Genomic DNA, 22,725 nt, shown 5'->3' with positions numbered 1-22,725 from the left:
CTACGTGTGGTGTGTTTTTTATTTCGTTTTTCGGTTTTCACAAATCGGTGAAAAGGCCTATCAGTGCATTTGGACACCACTTCGCAATTCGGTGAAGAGGCCTACAAACATACATACATATATTCCTGTGCTTGGGTATTATTTGGCGCGCTTTCTTTTGTGATCTTGTTCGCATACATAACCACAGTTTGATCTTGGTTATATAAAGTGCAGTGCATATATAAGCCGTGTTAAGCGAGGTCAGTGAACGCTTACGAATTTGTTCCGTTGCATTTTCATCGACATTTCGTCTCTTGCATTCAAATTCGTGCAGTTGCATCGGCAGCTTAAAGTGATAGTGACTTTCGTATACTCTTTTTGAAAATGATGGCTGAAAGTAATTCGGTTGGTGCAAGATCCGCGGCGGTACCAAGTGACTTGGACTTTCATAAAGCAAAGGCTGATGCTACCTTAAGACAGGTAGAAGCTTTAAAAAGCTACATGGAGTCAGATGAGGCGGTCAACTTCGACGAGACTGATCTTCAGGTGCGACTTGATTTTGTCGATCAAATGCAAGTGGACTTTGATAAAAGTCAAACCGCGGTCGAAAGGTTAGACTTGCAGGAGTTGTGCAGTGACGCTCGGTCAAAGTTCGCAAACACCTACCTCGTGGTAAAATCGCAAATTTCGCGTGAGCTTGGCAAGCAGCGTAGATTTTCAGCCGTGAATTCTACAGCCCTTCCACATGTCGGTGGTGATTCGAGACCCGCTGCGCGTGCCACAAGGCTCCCAGAGTTCAAGTTGCCAAGGTTCAGCGGTGCCTATATCGATTGGCCTGATTTCTACGCGATGTACAACACCATTGTGGGCAATAATGATGACCTGAGCAACGTGGAAAAGTTCCAGCATCTTCGGTCCTGCTTGGATGGCACAGCGTTGGACACAATTCGTTCACTGGAGCCCACGGAAGCTAACTATGAGAAGGCTATTGAATTACTAGTTTCGAGATTCGATAATAAGCTTTTGCATTTTCAGGCACACATACGGTCAATCTGCGGGATTTCAGGTGTGGAGCAAGGATCGGCAGCAAGCTTACGACGCTTAAGCGACCAGATGAATTCGCATCTGCGTGCGCTGAACACCATGGCAACGACACAGGAGATCATGGACGGTCTTCTGATCTATCTGGTAGCTTCGAAGTTGGATCGCCACACTCGAGAGAAATGGGAAGAGGCTCTGCAGGCAAACAAGCTGCTGAAGTGGAAGGATATGGCTACATTCCTGGAAAAGAGGTGCCGCATGTTGGAGAATCTTGAAAATGCTATGGTAATCCAGACACCTAGCAAACAGGTGGGAAAACCAAACACTAACAAAAATATTCACAACGCACTCGTAGCATCATCATTAACCTCCTCTTCATGTAGCTTGTGTGAAAGTAGAGATCATTTCATTTCTAAATGCGCTCAGTTTTTGAACCTCAGTCCCACCTTGCGGTATAAGGAGGCTAAAAGGCTGCACTTGTGCCTAAATTGTCTGCGCAAAGGCCATGGTATGCAACAGTGCAAGTCTGGTTCTTGCAAACGCTGCCATTCGAAGCACAATTCGTTGCTTCACATCGATTCCAACGCCATCGCCGCACCCTCTCCTCCAACTACCACTACTAACAGTCAAAATGTCGTTTCGCTCTTATCGTCATCATTCTCTGAAGCTCCACCTGTTGTCTCGTCAGATAGTAAGACCGATTATGTGCTGCTTGCAACTGCCATCGTATACATCAGAAATCGATCTGGTGCATTTGTTCCCTGCAGAGCCTTGTTAGATTCTTGCGCTCAAATCAACATCGTCACTTCTCGTTTCGTTAAGCAGTTGCAACTCACTACTCGTCAAGCTAACACATCTATATCTGGAGTTGGTGAATCATCATTTTCATCAAACGCAACCGTCGATCTCGAAGCACACTCCAGGGATAGAAAATATCGTACAGCACTGACAGCAGTAATTAGTGGCAAAATTAAGGACTATCAGCCTCATTTCGATTTAAACGCCCTAGGGTGGAACATACCACCGAATCTTGTTCTTGCTGATCCATGGTTCTACAATAGTCAGCGCATCGATTTGTTAATAGGGGCTGGCATTTTTTACGAATTGCTTTGCGTCGGGCAAATGCGATTAGCCGAAAATCTGCCCATTTTGCAAAAAACGCGTCTTGGCTGGATCGCATCTGGAGGGATTTCGTTCTCAAACTTGAAGCATTCAGCACTTGCAGTGACCACTGAGCCCGTCATCCAATCGGAAACCGATTCCTTGCCAGGCATTGTCAAGCGGTTTTGGGAAATCGACAGCTACTGTGGATCTCCAATTGTCGCAACTGATGAAGATGTATTGTGCGAGCAGCTATTCCAGAACACCTTTTCTCGACTCAGTTCAGGGCAATACTCGGTTCGTTTGCCTGCCAAAGCCAGTTTCGACATGCTCGGAGATTCATACGGTCGTGCCTTACGTCGATTTAAGACGCTAGAGGGCAAATTGCTCAAGGATGTGGAATTGAAGTCGCAATACGCTGCATTCATCAATGAATACATCGATCTACAGCATATGTCGCTTGCTTCTGAGCAATCAGTAGCCTCGCAATATTACTTGCCTCATCATTGCGTGCAGAAGCCAGATAGTACAACCACAAAGCTGCGCGTTGTATTCGATGGCTCAGCTAAAACGACCTCGGGATACTCGTTAAATGATTTGTTGTTTGCAGGTCCCTCAATGCAGCCCAAGATCTTTAACACACTGCTTCGTTTTCGCTTTTTCAAAGTTGCATTATGCGGGGACATCTGCAAAATGTATCGATGTGTCCGTGTCACTAGCCCTGATAACTATTTGCAGTCTATCTTATGGCGTGACAACCCAAATCAACAAGTCAAGGCTTATACGCTCGATACGGTGACCTACGGCACTAAGCCGGCTGCATTTCTGGCAATTCGTGCTATGCAGCAGCTATCCTACGATGAGGAAGCTGAGTTCCTGTTGGCAGCCAAAATAATTCGCAGAGATTTTTATGTGGACGATCTCATTTCTGGAGGTGGCTCGATCGAGGAGGCAGCTCAAATTCGTGAGCAGGTGAAGGAATTGCTATCCAAGGGTCATTTTCCAATTCGAAAATGGTGTTCAAACGAGGCAGCAGCTTTAGAAGGCGAGCCAGAAATTGATCGCGAGAAAACGCTAAGGTTTCATGATGGAACTGATGTCCTCAAAGCGCTCGGCTTATATTGGGATGCAAAATCGGATCACTTGCTTTTCTCATTGTCTGGAACTATGACAGAAAGCGGTGCAACGAAAAGATCGATTTTATCGGCCGTTGCCAAGTTCTACGACCCTCTCGGATTGATAGCACCGATTGTTACGAAATTGAAAATATTTCTGCAAATTCTCTGGAAAGACAAACTGGATTGGGACGAGTCGCTTCCGCAATCTTTGCACTCCTCATGGCTGGAGCACATGAAGCAGATGTCAGCGGTCAATCATTTAAAATTTCCTCGTTTCGTCATGCAGCCCAACTCGTCGTTGGAGATACACGCCTTTTGTGACGCAAGCTTAGCAGCGTATGGCGCCTGCGTTTACGTCAGATCTGAAGTGCATGGCTGTGTCTCAACTCATTTGCTCTGTTCCAAATCTAGAGTTTCGCCCCTAAAAACCCTCACCATACCCAAATTGGAATTATGCGCAGCGCTATTGTTATCAGAGCTCATCTCAAACATTGCACTAACCATTTCATCGGATTGTAATTTTTATTGTTGGTCTGATTCAACCATAACGCTTTCTTGGATTCGTAAACCTCCATCAGATTTTAATATCTTTGTATCCAACAGGATTGCGCAGATTCAGGATCTCACCAAAGGCATGACATGGCGTCATGTACCCACACACTGGAACCCTGCCGATATATTATCGCGTGGATGTTCACCTCTCGAGCTCTTGGAGTCGAACCTATGGCGAGAGGGACCTCCATTTTTACGTTCGGATTCATCGTGCTGGCCAAATATAGCGCCTATTGTGGACGACTTGCCTGAACGTCGACGCATGGTTTTAGTCGTAGCCGAGAAACAGGATATCTCCTTCGATTGCAAATTTCAAAACTCATTTGGAAAGCTGCAGCGAGGTTTTGGATATATATACCGGTTCTGGCTTCTCAAGTTTCAAAATCAAACGCGTCGCAAAGGACCACTCACAGTCGATGACGTCAAAGGTGGCACACATCTACTCATCAAAGGAATCCAGCGTGTTTCCTTCGCAGAGGACTACAAAGCATTGCGAAAGAACAAGCAGGTTGCATCAAATAGCAAGCTCTCGTCGTTGCATCCTATTCTGGATGACTCAGGACTAATTCGTGTTGGCGGTCGCTTGCAAAACTCGCTTCTGGACTACGATGCGAGACATCCCATTTTGCTGCCAAAGGATCATCCTGTCACTCAAGCAATCGTCGCTCATTTCCATCACAAGTTTTTGCACGCAGGACCGCAAAGTTTACTAGCTGCCTTGCGCCAGAGGTTTTGGCCAATTGGAGGCAGAAAAACAGTCGCAGCTATCGTAAACAAATGTATCAGGTGTTTCAGACTGAAGCCGAGAATGATGGAGCACATCATGGCACCCTTGCCGGCCAGCCGAGTGCAACCAAGTCGTCCTTTTACAACGACTGGAATCGACTTTTGTGGCCCATTCTTCTCGAAATCGGAAGTCAGGAATCGACCGCCTGCGAAGTGTTACGTGGCAGTTTTTATTTGCTTCGCAACTAAAGCCTCTCACTTGGAGTTAGTAGAGGATTTATCAACCGCATCGTTCCTCGCCGCTCTCAAGCGTTTCACCAGCATCAGAGGCAAGCCCAACACGATCTGGTCGGACAACGCAACAAACTTCGTTGGTGCGAAAAACGAGTTGCAGGAGCTCAGGGAAATCTTCCTGGCTGATCCTCCAAATATCGAGCTTCGCAATGACCTGTTGTCTAATGGCATTAACTGGCAGTTCATACCCCCCGCTCGCCTCATTTTGGTGGCTTGTGGGAGGCCGCCGTAAAAGCAGCCAAATACCACTTTCATAGAGTGGTTGGAAGATCGAATTTAACTTTTCATGAACTTCGTACTCTCGTTTGTGAAGTTTCTGCCATGCTTAATTCTCGACCACTCTGCCCCATTTCAGAAAATCCTAGCGACTTGGAGGTGCTCACGCCTGGACACTTTCTTATTGGCACTGCTTTCAACGCCATAGACGAACCCGACATCACCCATCTCAACATCAATCGGCTAATTCGCTGGCAGCGAGTTTGCCAGATGCAGCAGGTGATTTGGCGCAAGTGGAGCACTGCCTACCTATCGCTACTCCAGGAACGTGGGAAATGGCGGTCAGAAAAGGCAAATTTGTCGCCCGGCAGCATAGTCATCATAAAGGACGACAATCTTCCTTCGCTCCAATGGCGCATGGGCAGAGTCGAGAGCATCGTTCTTGGACCAGATGGCGTGGCCCGTGTTGCAGTTATTCGAACAGCTGCAGGCATCATCCGAAGAGCTGTTGGCAAGTTGGCCGTTCTGCCCTTTGAGACCACCTCGTCTGTCAGCGTGACTCTTCCAGCGGGGGGAGCATGTTCGGAGCAGAACCCCTAACTTGTAAATTCTACCCTAAATTCAAATGTATAACTGCTAATGTAAAGTAACGTAACGTAAACGTAAAGTTGTTTACCAACACCCGCATAATGTAATCGCGCCTAACTTAGCTTATCTTGTTTTTATCTATCTTCTTTATCATCTCATTCGTCTTCGCAACTCCTAACCGATTCACATTTCGTTCGTTCTCGCTACATCCTCGCAAGCAAATTGTCGGTCGCGATCTTGTACGCAAATACATAAACTTTGTACATAAACTTAAACCAAATATTACTCAGAAACACAAATATAAAACCACATCTCATTTAAATCACAAAACATTGGCCCTTTTTTTGAAGTGCATAAAGCGGTAGCAACAAATTAGTTGCATTCCTCTGAACAAAGACATTTAACGATCAAATTTTTCCGGTTATTAAGTTTTTTACCTTATCCGTGGATTCTTCCTCTATTCTTCGTATGTGAGACGTCGATAATACATATATCGATGCTAATACTGCTGGCCTTTGGGAAACCGCTGGTGCTCCAAGATCTTTTTGGTTTTATGCCGGACTTGAATGCTTATTGTGCTACTCTTACCGCTAAAAGATCTGCTAATGGCCCAAGGCTTATGCAGTTGGATATTGGTTCAGTAAACAGATGTTAGGTATTCTTAACTTAAAGGTCAGTTAAGTTGTTAACTTTTTTAAAATGGCAAAAGCAAAAAATGTAGATGGAAAAATGTTTCTGCTCTATATTGATTAAATTGGTCTTTACCATTTTGCAACGAAATCTCACGATAAAATAAATACTAATTTAGGTAAAACTAAAAAATAGTATAAAATTGCTATAATCCTACGGTGGGAAATAAGAAAATATTGACTGCAAGATTTGATGCAGTGGAAACATACCTTCATAGTTGTCACATTTGATAAATATCGATAAGTCTTTTTACCGCGCAGTTGTAAAACGTTTTCAACAATTAAACAGAATTAGTAAATTCAATTTAAAATGGAAAGCGAACTACCATTTATGGCGGAATACGCTAGAACTGGACGAGCGTCTTGTAAGGGATGTAAATGTTCTATTCCCAAAGATAACCTTCGCATAGCTGTAATGGTTCAAGTAAGTAATGCTGTACGATTGTTAACGTTTTGATTTGTTCATATAGTAATTATAATATATCCCATATATGTATATTGTGTGCGTTTATTGACTACTTTAGTAAGTTTTAACAGTAACAAGAAAAAGAAAGCAGACCTCCGCGAGTCGAAGCTAAGATACCCTTGCATACAGGGGCGCACAGAGGTAGTCTGGGGCCCGGGGCAATAATTCAATTTTGGGCAGAGCTCGCAAATAACAGTTGACCGTTTTTCATCTAGTGCTCTGGGTGCGAGTACAACCGAAAAAGTTCATACTGTCTCGCTCTCGCTCTGAGCAAGAGCCCCTTGCTGTCATCATTTGTGTTTTCTGTTGAGTACTTTTCGTTGAGCTCTTTGCATTTCGGTCTTTCAATGAGCAGTGCGTAAGGAGCAGATCGAGAAACGCTCGCACAATGAGAGTCACCAAAAGACCGATTGACCAAAAAACTCAATGCAAACGGTCTTGGCATTTACACACACACGTTCAATTCACGAAGACGATTAATATATTTCGTCCGCAAAACCGATGTTTTACGATTTGCTTGCCTATACGTGCACTGTATACCAATACATATGCAAAAGACTTTTATTTTCGTCGCTCGTTGCAAAGTGGTCAGCGAATGAGTAGAGCAAAAAGGAAGCACGAAATTGGTTTTCGGTTGAGCACAGACCGTTCGTTCAAGAGACACTCGTGAACGGTTCGTGTCTGACTTTTTCCACAAGTGATGCGCAAAGAACTGTTATTTGGTGACTGCAAGAAACGGTCAACTGTTATTTGCGAGCTCTGATTTTGGGAGATTGTCAATCCTTACATATCATCATATATATCATATCGCGCGGGGCCCCCATAAGCCCGGGGCCCGGCGCAAATTGCCCCCTTTTTAATTATTATAATATTAAATCGTAGATATTATTAAGATTCGTTGGAAAACGCTATTTCTATAAAACAAAAAAAAAAAACAAGAAAGGAAGCTAGCTTCGGCAAGCTGAAACTTATATACCTATGCAGTCATCAAATATGTCGATCAAAATTCATTAAGGGGCACAACTAGTGTGAAGTTTTAAAAAAATCAAAAAATTTTTTTTTTCATATTTCGGTAGATTACACCTTTAAAAATGACATATTAAAATTTTAAATCGATATCTCAAATAGTTTTTGAGTTATAAATATTTAAAGAGCAGCCGCTCTCATAACAGTGCAAGCGATCATTTTATCTTTAAACGCGTTTTTCTCGAAACAGCATTTTCCAAATTTGCTGCAGTGATAACTCAAAAACTAGTGATCCGATCACTACCAAATTTTTTTTACATGTTCTTTATATAGTTCTACGTACCATGAACTATCGGTTTTTTGATCCGATCAAAAATCGAATTTTGGCAGGCCAAAAACGACCAAAATTTGGGCTAAAATTCGATTTTTTTTTTTTAAAACGCTGCCATTTTGTCATTTTTTGATATTTTTTATTTATCGTAGTTCATGGTATGGAAAATATTATCTAGTTGAACGAGAATTTTTCTTTTTTTGATTTCGTCCACGGAGAGGGCCGGAATCACTGCAGCAGTTAAGGCACTTTTTTTTTTAGCGCCGTTGGAGATCGACTATAACTTAAAAAATATTTAACTTTTTTCTTTAAAAATTTCACTATACATTCTTAAAACATGTATAAATATATTCTGAAAATTTGAAAAGAATTGATCAAGTAGTTTTTTTTATAAAAATTCCCAAAAATCACCATTTTTTAGGCCGTCACACTAGTTGTGCCCCTTAAGGCTAAACAACATCGAAGCTAAGACGATTTTTCTATTCATTTTCCATATTTTCGACTATAGATCATATGGGAGCTATATGATATAGTTGTCCGATTTTAATCAAATTTAATTCGTAATTCAAGAGTCGTAAGAAAACTCTATATTCCAAAATCTTACTTGTCTGATGAAAAACAACGATGTTATAATTTTATTTCAGTTATTTCTATATAGATTTTTCGATCTTTCCTATGGCAGCTATAAGATATAGTTGTCCGATTTTTATGAAACTTTTTGCTCAATATAAGAGTTGGGAAAAAACTTAATATTCTAAAAATCATGCTCGTGGGATAAAAAACAATGACGTTATCAATTTATTTCCATTAATTCTATATATATTTTTCGAACTATCCTATGGCAACTATATGATAGAGTTATCCGATTTTGATCAAATTAAATCCGAAATTCGGGGAGATTTTAGTTTCCGAGGCGCCAAGATTTGAGGACATATTTTGGGTAATTGGCCCAAAATAAACATTTTTTAATATATAAAATTTTTCGATTTCTCGCACCGTTTACGAGATATCGAGCCCTAAATTTCGGATTATAGTGAGGGCTGGTAGCAGTCGATATTACTTATTGCACATATTTTTCGTGGAACTTTCAAGATTTGCGGTACTTTCGTTCGAAGACGAACACTTAAATGTTCAGTTTTTAGTTTAGTTTTTTTTATAACAATTATCGTGCGCGCGCACTTATGCATTGATACATATGCTATATTATTTTTTTGAGATAATTATTATTAAAATAAAATTTTGCCCAATTTTCAGTTTTTAGCTTATTTTTTTTATAACAATTACCTCAAAAAATAATAAAATAATAAAAGTGCGCGCGCACTTATGCATTGATACATATGCTATATTTATTTTTGAGATAATTTCTTAAAAAAAATTTTTTTCACAGTGTAACGGCCGCACTATAAGCCGATATTTAAGGCTCAATATCTCGGAAACGGTGCGAGATATCAAAAAAATGAATGAAATTAAAAATTCTTACTCCGTTGTTTTTGATCAGATCGACTTGATTCCTTCCAGATGGCGTTTTCTAACTGCTGTTGAATTTCGGATTAAATTTTATCAAAATCGGATAACTCCATCATATAGCTGCCATAGGAGAGATCAAAAAATATATATAAATAAAAAATGGAAAAAAAAATTATAATGTTGTTTTTAATGCCACGAGCATGATTTTTGGAACATCAAGTTTTTCAAACACTCTTAAATCGAGAAAAAAAATTTCATAAAAATCGGAGTACTATGTCATATCGACGCATTTCCGCGACTGTATCGTATGTCGCTTTTTTTCGAAATTGAGATTTTAATGCAAAATTGTTAGGCACCTAATGTCCCACTACCCTGTGAAATATTATAACTGAAAGCCCTATAGTTCCGATAAAAATTAAGTTTACATTTTATCGTATGTTACAATGCTTTTCAATGTGCGCGCGAAATTATCGTATGTCCATATAAATTTGCATGGAAATACTGCAATCGCACAAAAATACCGCAATACAAAAATAAAGAAAAAGCTTCTCCTGTAAAATTTGATTTTTCTGCATACGATACAGTCGCGGAAATGCGTCGATATAGCTGCCATAGGAAAGATCGAAAAATCTATATAGAAATAACGGAAACAAAATTATTACCTCGTTGTTTTTCATTAGACAATCATGATTTAGAGTTTTCCAATGAGTCTTGAGTTACAAATTAAATTTGATCAAAATCGGACAACTATATCATATTGATGTCATATGAAAAATATGGAAATCGTCATAGATTCGATGCTGTTTAGCCTTTTTGTATTTTCTTAGACATATTTAATGACTGCAAGGGTATATAAGCTTTGGCTTGCCGAAGCTAGCTTCCTTTCTTGTTTTTAATATACAGTGAAGTTATTTATTGGTAAGGTTCTTACGAGTTAGATCCCCAATCTTAAACTGATTTTACAAAATGCATTATTCTTTAACTATGGCTTCTACCGGTGACAGCGACGCGGGCAGCGAAAGTGGACTTTGATTAGAGAATTTTTATTGGTCAAAAATGTGGACTGATGAAATAGTTTCTAGGCTGCATCTTCTGTTTAATTAATTTGGATTGGCCAAAGCTTTTATGCTGACGAATGGGTTCTCAGGCTGGACCCTTTGTTTAGGGTTCTGAATATTGTTTATGTCTGCTGTCGTCGATAAAGGCGTTTGAAGTGTTTATAATTCAGGTGGCGCCGATCGAAGGCGTGGGAAATATTTATGTCTGACGAATTAAATGTTTATGTCGGGATTGATTTGAATAACTGCAAAAATAGGCTCCGAACTTATGTTATTGACAATTGGAATAATGGATATATCTGGGTATACAGGTTGTATGTTGGGTTTGGTAGCTAGGGTATTTGCGTATACGTCTATTGTAGGCTGTGTATGTTATTAGTAACTGGATTTCCGTATACGTCACTCGCCCTTCCTTTCGAAGATTCAACATCCTTGTTGAATTTAAACAAAATTTCTTTTTTGTGGGCCAGGTGCCTATAGGTAAATACGATGTAAATTATGATACTTAAAATGATAACTGTTAATATTGTAAAAACAATCCACTTGTAACTGATTCTTGTTTCAAATAATTTGGGGCACTATTTCATATAGCTGCCATATAACCGATCTGGCCGATTTGCCCCAACTTTTGTTTATCAAGCCATTGCTTTGAAATTTGGTTAGTATACATTTTTGAAGCTCCAAAGATGACCTACCAAGTTTCAAATGATTTAAAGCACTATTTCATATAGCTGCCATATATCCAATCTGGCCGACATACAAAAAAGCTCCATTAAACATTTTTATTTCTTATTTTCTTTATATTATATTAAATAAAAAAAAAACAATTATCCAAGATCACATTTTAGTATTCATCTCCATTATTAGTGCTTCAATCTGAAAGTAAAGATACATTTTACAAAATTTTAAATAAGTTTGGTTATGTTACTTACTATAGAAGTTACTCAATTTTCTTTTTTGATTTTTTTCGAAAACGTGTGGATTCGGACAAAAATGGTTAGTTTCTCATTAATCTGCACACTTTGGTTAATAATTTCTCATTTACAACTTTTTGCAACACTTTGCCATGCAAAAGTATTGATCCACGAAACACAACTACACTTGTTAACAGTGCTGTCAACTTTTGACCAAAATTGTTAAAAAATCCAATAAAAAGCTAAACAAAAAATTTCTCATAAAGGCGAAAAAAATTCAAAAAATAACGATTAATTAAGTTAAATTAATTTATTGAGTTAGGATTTCCATCATTTTATCAATATCTTCTTCGTCTTCCTCATTTGCGTATGACATATTGATTCCTATTACACTGTGCGACAAAATTTAACGAAATGTTTGTTTGAGTTTTTTTTTTTTGATTGTTTTCGGTTAAGGGGCATAAGTTATGCACAAAAATATTTATGCCACCTTCTAAGTGATAGGATTTCTTTTTTTATGATAAATTTTATGAAATTATTATTATGAAAATATTTAACACAAAATATTATTTTTTTTTTACTTCCAATAAACTATTATTTTTTTTTTAAGTGAAATTTTTTTCTGATTTTTTTTGGCTTTTTCAGAGGTATCCTCGCGTAACAAGTTCCATACGTAGTCGCCCAGAGTATAGAGCTGGGAGAAAAAAATTTTAAAGCATTGTTATAAAAGCCTAACGGTATATTTGGTTAATACATTTTAATTAATAGATATTGAACTTGCATAAAACGCTTATAACGATGAAAAAATATTTTCCCAATATGTGATTATAAGGCTGTGAAATATGCAAAAACACGCGTTTTTGGGACATTTGAGTGTGCGTAGAAGCTGATTGGCTATTGATATTAACAAATCCAAAAACTTATATTCTTATTTTGACTAGTAGAAGTGAAAAATAAGAAAAAATCAACTCAAACATTTTTTTGTCGCACAGTGTTATTGAACCGTTTTTTAAACTGGTGGTCAATTTTTGCTGTAATAGTGGTCTTGCAGTAGTTGCTATAAACCCTCTGCTGGTTTGTGTCGTCCCTGCGAATCCATGCCTTCTCTTCATTTTTAAGCCAGACATCGCGGCATTTTTGCTTATATTCTTTCGGCATTTTAGAACTTCAGCACTTCAGAACTAAGAATTTACGCGCACTTTTTATATAGAGATGGAATCACTATGCGAGTGATGACATTTGCGTATATCGAGAAAACCACATACGCTACCACATTTTCTGGTTTGTTTGTAAGTGACTATCGTAAAGCTGCCACTTTTTCATATTTTATACTTAAATGTTTATAATACAAAAAAAAATCGTGAAAAAGCCGACTGAATTTTTAAAAAAGCCAGATTTCCCGCTTTTCCCAATTCCCGCAATTCACAAATTTTTCCCGCAGTTAGCCTTCAAAAAAAGCCAGTTTTGACGGGAAAAAATCCAAATTGGCAGCACTGCTTGTTAAGCTCGTTCTAAAAATACACATAAACAAAACACGGTACAATTGGAAAAAAACACATAACAACGACACAACATTGGTAAACTTTAGTTTTGGATACCTGGACAATCGTTTTCCATATTTATTCACTTAACTTTTTCGTAAACTTTTTCCACAACAAACGATCAAAGTTGCACAATTTTCATACAAAACAGGTGGTACATAATTAGCTCACTTTAAAAGCTCGCCAGCAGAACAGTGTTGCTCCGTATATGTATTAAAGTTACATATTTTTTTTATCTGTCTAAGGTGGTTTAAATATTAAAAATAAATATGTTTTTATGCCAAAAAAAACGCGAAAAAAACCATAGTGGAATGTCCGCTGTGTAAATAAGGTATAGGGTTGGACCAAGTACACTACCTTGAGGGACTCCGGCTTTGATTGGGTGGTCGCCGGACAAGGCTGTATTGCATCTTACAGCAAATACTCTCTCGTAGATTTATGAGTTCAGAAGATTGTGCGTGTTGGGTGGAAGCATAGTTTGGATTTTATACATTAAACCATTTAGCCTAACTCTGTCGAATGCTTGTGAAATGTCCAACAATATTGCAGTGCAGTACTCCCGGCGCTCGAACGCGGTACGTATTGCTGCTGTTATACAATTGACCTGCTCGATGGTTCCAAGTTTTGCACGAAACCCAAACTGATGTGCTGGATTTTTACTTATCAAGTGAGGGGTGGTGTAGGCCAAGAGGCATTTTTCGTATAGCTTGGAAAGGCATGAAAGTAAGCTAATGGGCCTATATGATATAGGATCAGTATGGTCTTTACCAGGCTTAGGTTATTATTATGATTATGGACTTTTTCCATCCCTTTGGAAAGTGGCCAAGTCTACTGATTCCATTGAATAGCTGGCAAGTGATGTAAACGGCACAAAACGGAAGTTCAATAAGCATTTTATGTGTTATTAGATTGCTGCCTGGAGACTTTTTGGGCTTGAGTTGCTCTTTTATGATTTTGGAAACCTCATCCGGTCGGAACTGTATTGGTTCTTGAGGTTCTCGAGCTTCATCTGCTGGTAGAGTAAACGTGTTTGTCGCTGGGTTTGGGAGAAAAACGTGTTGAAGATGATCGGCAAATGTTCTGGCACGGTCAGCATCGCTTCGAGCCCAACTGCCTGCATGGTTCTTTATTGGCGTTACAGTATCTTTTGGCGAACTTAGAGTTGGGTGTGCCCTCCATAATGGATGCCTTGAGCTACACGGGGATAGTTGCCCGATATAACGACGTTGATTAAGTTCTTCTTCTTGTTTTAGTGCTTTTGTTAACTGTCGTGTGACTTCTTTGAGTCTTTGCCTTGCCCCCTGGGACCTGTTCGTCTGCCAATCTCGTCTTAGTCGGCGCTTTAATGTTTTGGGGGTTGAGGCTGCAGCAACAAGGACAGATTGAATTGTGGATTCAACTCGATATGCGAACTCACATATTTTTTGTACTTCAGCCAGTTGGTTCAGCAAGAAGTTATTTTCTGGGGCTGTTCTTCTGTCTTTGGCCGTTGGAGAAGAGTAAATATGGAATATGGAATATTTTTAGTTACTGCGAAGTCAATCAGATCTGGCAGCTTCCTTGGATCAGCCGGCCAGTATGTAGGCCTACCCGGAGAAACATAGTCGAGTTTGTTTTTAACTTTTATAAGTACGTTATACAGCTGTCTTCCTTTTGGGGTTACAAGACGTGACCCCCAGTGCGTGTGCTTAGCTTTGTACTCTCCCCCTGCTACGAAGCATTCACCTTGTGAATTGTAAAATTCTGTGAATTGGTCTTCTGATAGTGTATTGCGAAGAGGGCAGTAGACAGCGGCAACAGTTACTTTTCATTTGATACCCATATTAATGGGATTAATAAAACCTAAGTTATCCGCCATTTTGTAGAGGCCGCCATCTTGGAGTTTAATTTTATATAGTACATTGTATTCTACTGGTTGAGAACTTTCATTTGATACCCATATTGATGGGATTGATAAAACCTACGTTATCCGCCATTTTGCGGCCGCCATCTTGGATTTACAATGTTATTGATATTACTATATTGTATTGTCATCTGAACTGAAGGTGTGTACCAAATTTCACATCAATCTGACAATAGGAAGGTACTTAAATTCCAATTTCTAATTTTGACCCAAGGGTGAGCTAAATAAAACAGTTTAATAAAAATTCGGTTCCCCGGACTCGCACACCCCCTCGTCCACGTTACTATGGACACGACAATAAAATTTTCGCTACTTTTAGATGGCGCTAGGTGGCAAGCCCCACCACTAGGACAAGTCGCTTCCGGGTAATCACCAATTCGATCGGAAACACCAAAGAGTAATGAATCCTCTACAAGCTGTAGAGGCTAAGCTTCCAGGTGGAGTGAAAAAGGTAAATTTTTTTTAGTTTTCGAGGCTGCAGGGGACTATTTTTCAATGAATTCATTTTGGCCCATGGGGTGTAAAGCATTGGAATTATCATCCGAGGACCACGTAGTTCCAGGTATATTAAAATCCCCTAGAACTACTAACTGATCCATATCGGACAAAGAACTCGAAATTGACTTTATACCTGATAGGTGCCTAAAATAGTCCTCAAGTTCGGACGAAGGAGGTATGTAAGAGCAGGTAATAAAAATTAACCTGCCAGCGACAGACAGTTTTACGCATAAAAATTCAAGCTCAAAGTTCAAATGATCTTCTGTCAAAACCTCTTCTGACGTGAGGTTAGCGTCCACTGCAATAAGGACGCCCCCTCCCCGTCTAGAGGGACGGTCATGCCTATATATTGTGTACTTACCCGGAAAACCTTCGGAGCTAAAGATCTCCGGCTTTAACCAGGTTTCTGTGAACACAATAACTTGGGATGCAAACGAAAAGCTATCAGTATACAATTTGGTTAGCTTGCTACGCAAACCTCTTGTATTCTGATAGCTAATTAGGAGGTTAGTGGTTAGTTTTTTGGGGGTAAAGACGGCGCGGTTTGTTGGTCCCGGCCGGGGAGTTTAATTCCCGTAGGGCCTTTCTTTTTTATTTTCGCTACGAACTCCTTAACAACCATTTTTGCTGGCCAAAAATCGCTCGAGCATATGGTGTTAAAAAGTTCGTCAAGAACACTTATCTTGAAAGATGAAATGTTCCTAGCGTATGAAAAATTGAATTTTTCCACCTTCACTTTATCGGCATTAATTTTGTCTTTTATGTAAAATGATGATGTGAGATCAGGGGCCAGCCGAGAAACAAATATTTGTCTCATTTGTGGAACCACTGTGAGGGGTTTTGCTACTGCAGGCAGTGGGCCTGCGGTTGCAATTTGGGCCGGTAGTCCGGTCTCAGAAGCCTCTTGTGGGGGTATATTTGGTTGGTTAGGTGGAATTACATTTTGAGAACCACCTTCGGACAAATCGGAAATTTTAAGGGGCGTTGGTCTACACTCCACTGTGGATTGATCGGGGTCCGAGTCTTTTTTGGCTGCCGATCTTAGCAACATTTGAGGGGTTGCTAAAGTCGGCTGCTCATCCGCAGAGGAGTTCTGCCGGTCGCTTCGGAGTTGCGGGACGATTCCCTCAGGCCTACCACCAGCAGCCTTCTTGCGCTTCGGGGACTCCTCTAGCTTAAGGCTATTAAACTGCGAGTCCAGCGCTAAGAGTAGATCACTAGCCCTGGCAAAACTATCTCTAGCTATGCCAAAACTAGCGATCAGTCCCTTAAGGCCGCCTTTAGTTTGGCTCATGAAGGACTTCATTTCCTTCGCAACTTCGCGACAAGCTTCGCAGCAGAACTGCAAACCAAGGCCTTTACCTAGATCGTCACTTGTCCGCCCTGTGAATCCAGCGCACTTAGTGTGTACCATCCTGTCACAAAGCCAACAAGTGAGTTTACCCTGCTCAGGCTTTATTAGCTGAAGGCATGTTTTTTTCAAGCAGACATTGTAAGATTCCATGTTTGTTATGCTATGGACCACTGTGCCGAGAGAAAATCAAATCGAAATTTGTAAGCGAGCAACTCAAATGTACCGCAAGAGCGTATAAATTGCACGCTTAGAACTTTCGAGTATGTTAGTACAAAATAGAAAAGCGGGAGAGCGGGTCAGTTAATAAGCATGCACTTCTAACAACAACACTACTGTTGACGGACGAAGCACAAAAGCAAGTAGTCAAAAAGACAAAAATCAGATCGTTAAAGTTTATTGTTTTATAATAAAACGCACAAAATTCACTCGCGAAGCGAACGGTTTTGAAAACAAATGTATTTAAATGTATAAATATTCAAATTTAAAACAAAAACCACCGCTGGTTTGTATAAATAAAAATGAAAAATTCGGAGCGCACAAAAAAACACGACCGTTCACTTGAAGAGAGCGAGAGTAATTATACAAGGTAGTCTCGTCGGCAAAAAGCACTCCGCTATTCATTACTCACAACAAGTGCGAGTGAGAGGAGTCTGCGTAGTAAGTGCGAGTGAAACGACAATAGAGCTTGTTGTTTAACCCTTAGATGGTACATGGGGCTTAAATTGCTTATTTTTAGTAAAAGGAGTTGAAGTTTTTTATAAATTAACTTTTAATAGTTTTGAAATTGAAATTAAGCGTTGTTTTTGTTTTTGGATACCTATTTTTTTGTTTAGGTCAGAGCTCGCAAATAACAGTCGACCGTTTCTCGTTGTCTGCTAATAACAGTCTTCTCCTGACTCGTTACGAAAAGGCTCAGAGAACGACCGATTTATGGGTTCGGTTGCGCTCAGACCGAAACCGATTTTTATACCCTTGCAGAGCAACGCAGTGAAGGAGACACCTCAGACCCCATAAAGTATATATATTCTTGCTCAGCATCACGAGTAGAATCAGAATTCGTCTGTACGTCTGGCCGTCTGTCCGTCTGTCTGTTTCTCTTCAAACTAGTCTCTCAGTTTTAAAGCTATTTTGCTGAAACTTTCCCAAAAGTGGTGTAGTTGTTGCACGCAGTATATAAGTCGGAACGGGCCGGATCGGGCGACTATAGGATAGCTCCCATACAAGAGAATGAAATGAAAAATTCTTACTCCGTTGTTTTTGATCAGATCGACTTGATTCCTTCCAGATGGCGTTTTCTAACTGCTGTTGAATTTCGGATTAAATTTTATCAAAACCGGATAACTCTATCGTATAGCTGCCATAGGAGAGATCAATAATATATATAGAATTAATGGAAATAAATTGATAACATCGTTGTTTTTTATCCCATGAGCATGATTTTTTGAATATCAAGTTTTTTAACAACTCTTATATTGAGAAAAAAGTTTCATAAAAATCGGACAACTATATCTTATAGCTGACATAGGAAAGATCGAAAAATCTATATAGAAATAACGGAAGTAAAATTATAACATCGTGGTTTTTCATCAGACAAGTATGATTTTTGAAATATAGAGTTTTCTTACGACTCTTAAATTACGAATTAAATTTGATCAAAATCGGACAACTATATCATATAGCTCCCATTTGATCTATAGTCGGAAATATGGAAAATAAATAGAAAAATCGTTATGGCTTCGATGTTGTTTAGCCTTTATGCATTTTGTTCGACATATTTGATGACTGCAAGGGTATATAAGCTTCGACTTGCCGAAGCTAGCTTCCTTTCTTCCAAGACCGTTTTGTCGTGTTTTGTGAAGCAAAAGGTCTTTTGCGTATGTATTGGTATACATTTGCAGAGGAAATATTTTAATTGAGATTGTGAATTGCGTGTGACAAGTTGAGAAATGTTGGTTGTGTAAAATGGGAAGAAACCCGAATAAAACAGTGCCCCAATTCTTCAAATATAATTTGGAAGAAAATAAGTCTACTTGTAGTGTTTGCGGTGTTAAATTGTCCGGCAATCATTCCACAAATTTAAGAAGGCATTTGACATCAAAACATGTGGAGATTTTCAATGAGTGGAAAAACTCTGGGCAGGACACCCAATGTGAAGAGAAACGAAAGATATCGTTTCAAACGAGCGAAGACGCCATTGTTTCTTCTTTAATAAAAATAGTTACCACGGACGGAAAACCATTTCTATTTCTAGATAGTGAAGGGTTCAGAGAAATAATGGATCCAATTTATAATGCACTCGGCATGAACCCTGTAACTTCTAGAAATAATATGCAGTTTGTGTCAGTCAAAGAACAGTTGGTTAAAGAGAACATAAGGGCTCTTGTGAAGGGAAAGCTCGTGTCGCTACAAATGGTCCACGCAAGCCTGGCTAAAAGCGAGATAATTGTGAAGACTTTAGGCATGATTGAGCTCGAGGAATCTCACACTGGGATATATATGAAGAAAAAAATTGTTGAAACCTTAGATGATTATGGAATATCACTAGACCAAATCTACAGGTAAATATTGAACTACATACAATTTTTATAATATGCGATTTTTTAAAGAATTTTCATATTTATGCACACAGCATTACCTCAGATAATGGTCGAAACATGATATAAGCCGTCCAGGTGTTAAATGATGCCACAGAGGAATCCCTTTTCGAGGAAGACTCAGAAAGTGAGAATCTTTTAAAAGAACTGGATTCCATTGAACTTGCCAATATACACCTTGTGAGATGTGCAGCACACACTCTCCAACTGTGTGTATTCGATGTAAACAAGTCGAAGGAGATCGCTGATAAAATAAGTTCCTGTCGCACATTATGCAAAACGCTGCGCACAGAAACATATAGGTAAATAATGATAAGGTATATATATTTATATGATAAGTTATATATATTTATATATATATATATATATATATATATATATATATACATATATATATATATATATACATATATATATATATATACATATATATATATACATACATACTATTTATAACATCTATGCAGACGTATCCTAATGGACAACCAAAAAATATACCATCGCTCGACGTTTCTACAAGGTGGAATTCAACATATTTAATGTTAAAAAAATTATTGGACCTAAAGGATTTCTTGGCTACGCAGTTTAATATTTGTGTAGATGCCGATTGGGATTGGATCGAGATGTACATTGACGCTTTCAGTGATTCATACCAGGCAACCCTAAAGCTACAAGAACAAAATTTAGTTTATAGTGAGTTCTTCGAAGTATGGATGGAGCTAAAATTGAAATGCGATAACAGCCACAATATGATAAAAAAATAACTAGCTACACACATAAAAATAAGGGACAACAATTTGCTGGAAAATGAAGCAGTGTTGGTAGCAATTTACATGGATCCTCGGGTAAATTGTATGTTGACGAGCGTTCAGAAATCGTTAGCAAAGGCTAATTTAAAAAAAATTGCTTTTCGTTTATTTGAGTTAAAACAAGTAAGCTCTATGTCGAATAATGTTTGAAATGTGGGTCCTGTTTTGTTTATGTTGTAATTTTGAAAAACTATGTTAATAATTAAAATTGTCTTTGTCAAAAACTAATACTTGTACTAAACTAAAATCCAAAAAACATTTCATACTTATTATCATTTAATTATTTAAGGCACAAACACGAAATGTTCCAGCGCCCGAAGTTCCTGTGCGTGAAGAGATGTTGGACTGCTCAATCTCGTCAATATTTTCAACCGCATCCTCATCTGAAGAAAAGTCGCTGTTCTCGGCATTTTTGGACAAGTTTCAAACAGTGACAGACAGCAAAAAAGATCCTGTTTCTCCAAAACTTGTCGAAGTTTATGGTGACATCGAAAATTTCGACGTTACTTTTGGTCGCTTGCCATTAAACTCAAATATATTGGAACTTTTTAATGACCTCCAGCTTAAGTTACCCCACATTAGTGCACTAGCCCAGGTTGTGCTGGCTACACCTGCAACGCAAGGTTCCGTCGAACGGGCATTCTCAGCCCTACACTTTATATTAAGTGAACGAAGAGGTTCGATAAGTGCAGAGAATCTGAACGCCCTACTAGTAATAAAGCTTAACACATAATGTATAAAAAATATTAATAATATATAAAATTTTATAATAAATAATAATAAATTTAAATTGTTCTTTTTAATAAATTTCTATTTACAGTGGCTCGAAGCTTATTTCGTGCAAGAATAAAACAAAATTTCTGCAGACGAATCAATATTTAATTATTTTAAGCCAGTTGGGAGACGTTATATGGAGCGGTGTTTAATGTCGATAACTTAGGTAAATGGAATCAATTTAGATTCAACTATGACAATGACCCAAAGCCTATTGCCAGAAATGAACATTTGTGGGAAATTTTGGAATTGGCGGTTCGGAAAAGTGCATTTTTAATTGAAAATGATCTTAAGATTTGCCTGTTGGAGAAATGGGGTAGAATTCCCGTGAAGACAACTAGAAAAATGTTCAAATCTTTGCGAAAAGAATTAAAAGCCCTTTAAAAGAAGGGTTTTAAAAAAAAATTATAAATTTAAGAATTAAATAAGTTATATAACATTAAAGTGCTTGCACTAAATAAGTTTGGGCGTCAGAACCGCCGTATTTTTTAGTTTTTGTATGAAAAGTTATTTTGTTCCTTAAATCAGAAAAACTTTTGTTATTATTTTTATAATATACGAGATTCCTAAAATTACTGCGTTAAAATTTTTTTGATATCTTTGCTAGTATTGACTTAAAACTTTTTTTTATTCTTGCTTCGAAATAAGCTTGTATTTCTATTTCACAACAACAAAAGTAAATGTGAAGACCGTTTGGGTTGAGTTTTTCGGTCAATCGGTCTTTTGCTGACTCATTGTACGAGCGTTTCTCGTTTCGCTCCTTACGAATTGCTCATTGAAAGACCGAAAAACAAAGAGCTCATCGAAAAGCGCTCAACAGAAAACACAAATGATGACAGAAAGGGTCTCTTGCTCAGAACGAGAGCGACAGATTATAAGCTTTTTCGGTTGTGCTTGCACCGAGAGCACAGGAAGAAAAACGGTCGACTGTTATTTGCAAGCTCTGGTTCAGGTTCTTAATTTAAAAAAAAATGTCACTCTTAAAGTAAAATTTTTTTATATCTAAACTTATGTTTTTTTGCAGCTATTAATAGTTTCTCCTTTACATTTTTTGTTATACTAAAATAATCTGAAGGTACATGCAAGAAATTTTGCAGCCAAGGGTAGAACGACATCTTTGCACAAGGGTTAATGCTCTGAAAAAAAATCGTCCGCACATATGCTTTTCCTTCAACAAGCACAAACGCACTGTTTAAAAACCGAACGATTAGGCAGCCGACGAGACTACCGTGTATTTTGGGAGAGAAACTGCAGAGCCGAGACCAGTTTGCAATAAGAAAATTGGCTGGTGAGTCAACGACGAAGTAAACGTGGTTGTTGTTGTTATTGCAGAGAAGAGATGACCAAAGAGGGCGAAGGGCATTGTGCACTCCACGATTGAGTAGCGGCAGCGCATGGTACAATTATACAAGGTAGTCCCGTCGGCTGCAGAATTGTTCGGGTTCACTCCCCTATCGACCCGAATGCTCGGGTTTTCGTAGCAAAACACTCTTTCTCTCGCTCTAATTGTAGTGTCGATAGGGGAGTAACGAGCCGACGGGACTACCTTGTGTAGTTGTACCATGCGGCAGCGCTGTTTGGCTTTAGAAGTTGGGGCGTCCTGCGCGGTCGACTACATTGCATTAGATTTTGGCTCCGGTGAAACATACGAAAACTTCGCTCTATCCCGAGCAACGGAGAGTCGGCGCTCGTCTTGTTGCTGTTGTTGTCTTTGGTGGCATTGACACGTCGATTTACTGGGTGCAC

At 38.9% G+C, this 22,725-nt stretch overlaps 2 protein-coding genes across 3 annotated transcripts in view; both read left to right on the top strand.

Annotated features, from left to right (window-relative positions):
• The first annotated feature begins 480 nt into the window (after window positions 1–480).
• LOC122320346 lies at window positions 481–5,627 on the top strand. Its single transcript, XM_043208539.1, has 4 exons — window positions 481–1,329; window positions 2,230–3,575; window positions 3,843–5,026; window positions 5,125–5,627. Exons 1-4 carry the CDS (start codon window positions 481–483, stop codon window positions 5,625–5,627), a joined length of 3,882 nt encoding a protein of 1,293 aa, XP_043064474.1.
• Window positions 5,628–6,547: 920 nt separating this feature from the next.
• The window catches only part of LOC108101968 (poly [ADP-ribose] polymerase), an 89,159-nt gene continuing 72,981 nt past the window's right edge, over window positions 6,548–22,725 (top strand). For both annotated transcript variants that reach the window (XM_043208482.1, XM_043208484.1), the window contains exon 1: window positions 6,548–6,728. In XM_043208482.1, the coding sequence (XP_043064417.1) occupies window positions 6,615–6,728 (114 nt within the window). In that variant the 5' untranslated portion in view covers window positions 6,548–6,614. The remainder of the gene's footprint in view (window positions 6,729–22,725) is intronic.

Source organism: Drosophila ficusphila, unplaced genomic scaffold (genome assembly GCF_018152265.1).
Source record: "Drosophila ficusphila isolate 14025-0441.05 unplaced genomic scaffold, ASM1815226v1 contig_470, whole genome shotgun sequence".
NCBI lineage: Eukaryota > Metazoa > Arthropoda > Insecta > Diptera > Drosophilidae > Drosophila > Drosophila ficusphila.
This window is presented reverse-complemented; position numbering and strand designations above follow the sequence as displayed.

Excerpts from the sequence above, each read along its gene's own strand:
- LOC122320346 (XM_043208539.1), top strand. The coding sequence starts at position 481 with ATGGAGTCAGATGAGGCGGTCAACTTCGACGAGACTGATCTTCAGGTG. Across the intron at positions 1,330-2,229 it reads TCCAGACACCTAGCAAACAG|CATTCAGCACTTGCAGTGAC; the intron begins GTGGGAAAACCA and ends TCAAACTTGAAG. Across the intron at positions 5,027-5,124 it reads TCGCCTCATTTTGGTGGCTT|TTTCTGCCATGCTTAATTCT; the intron begins GTGGGAGGCCGC and ends TCGTTTGTGAAG.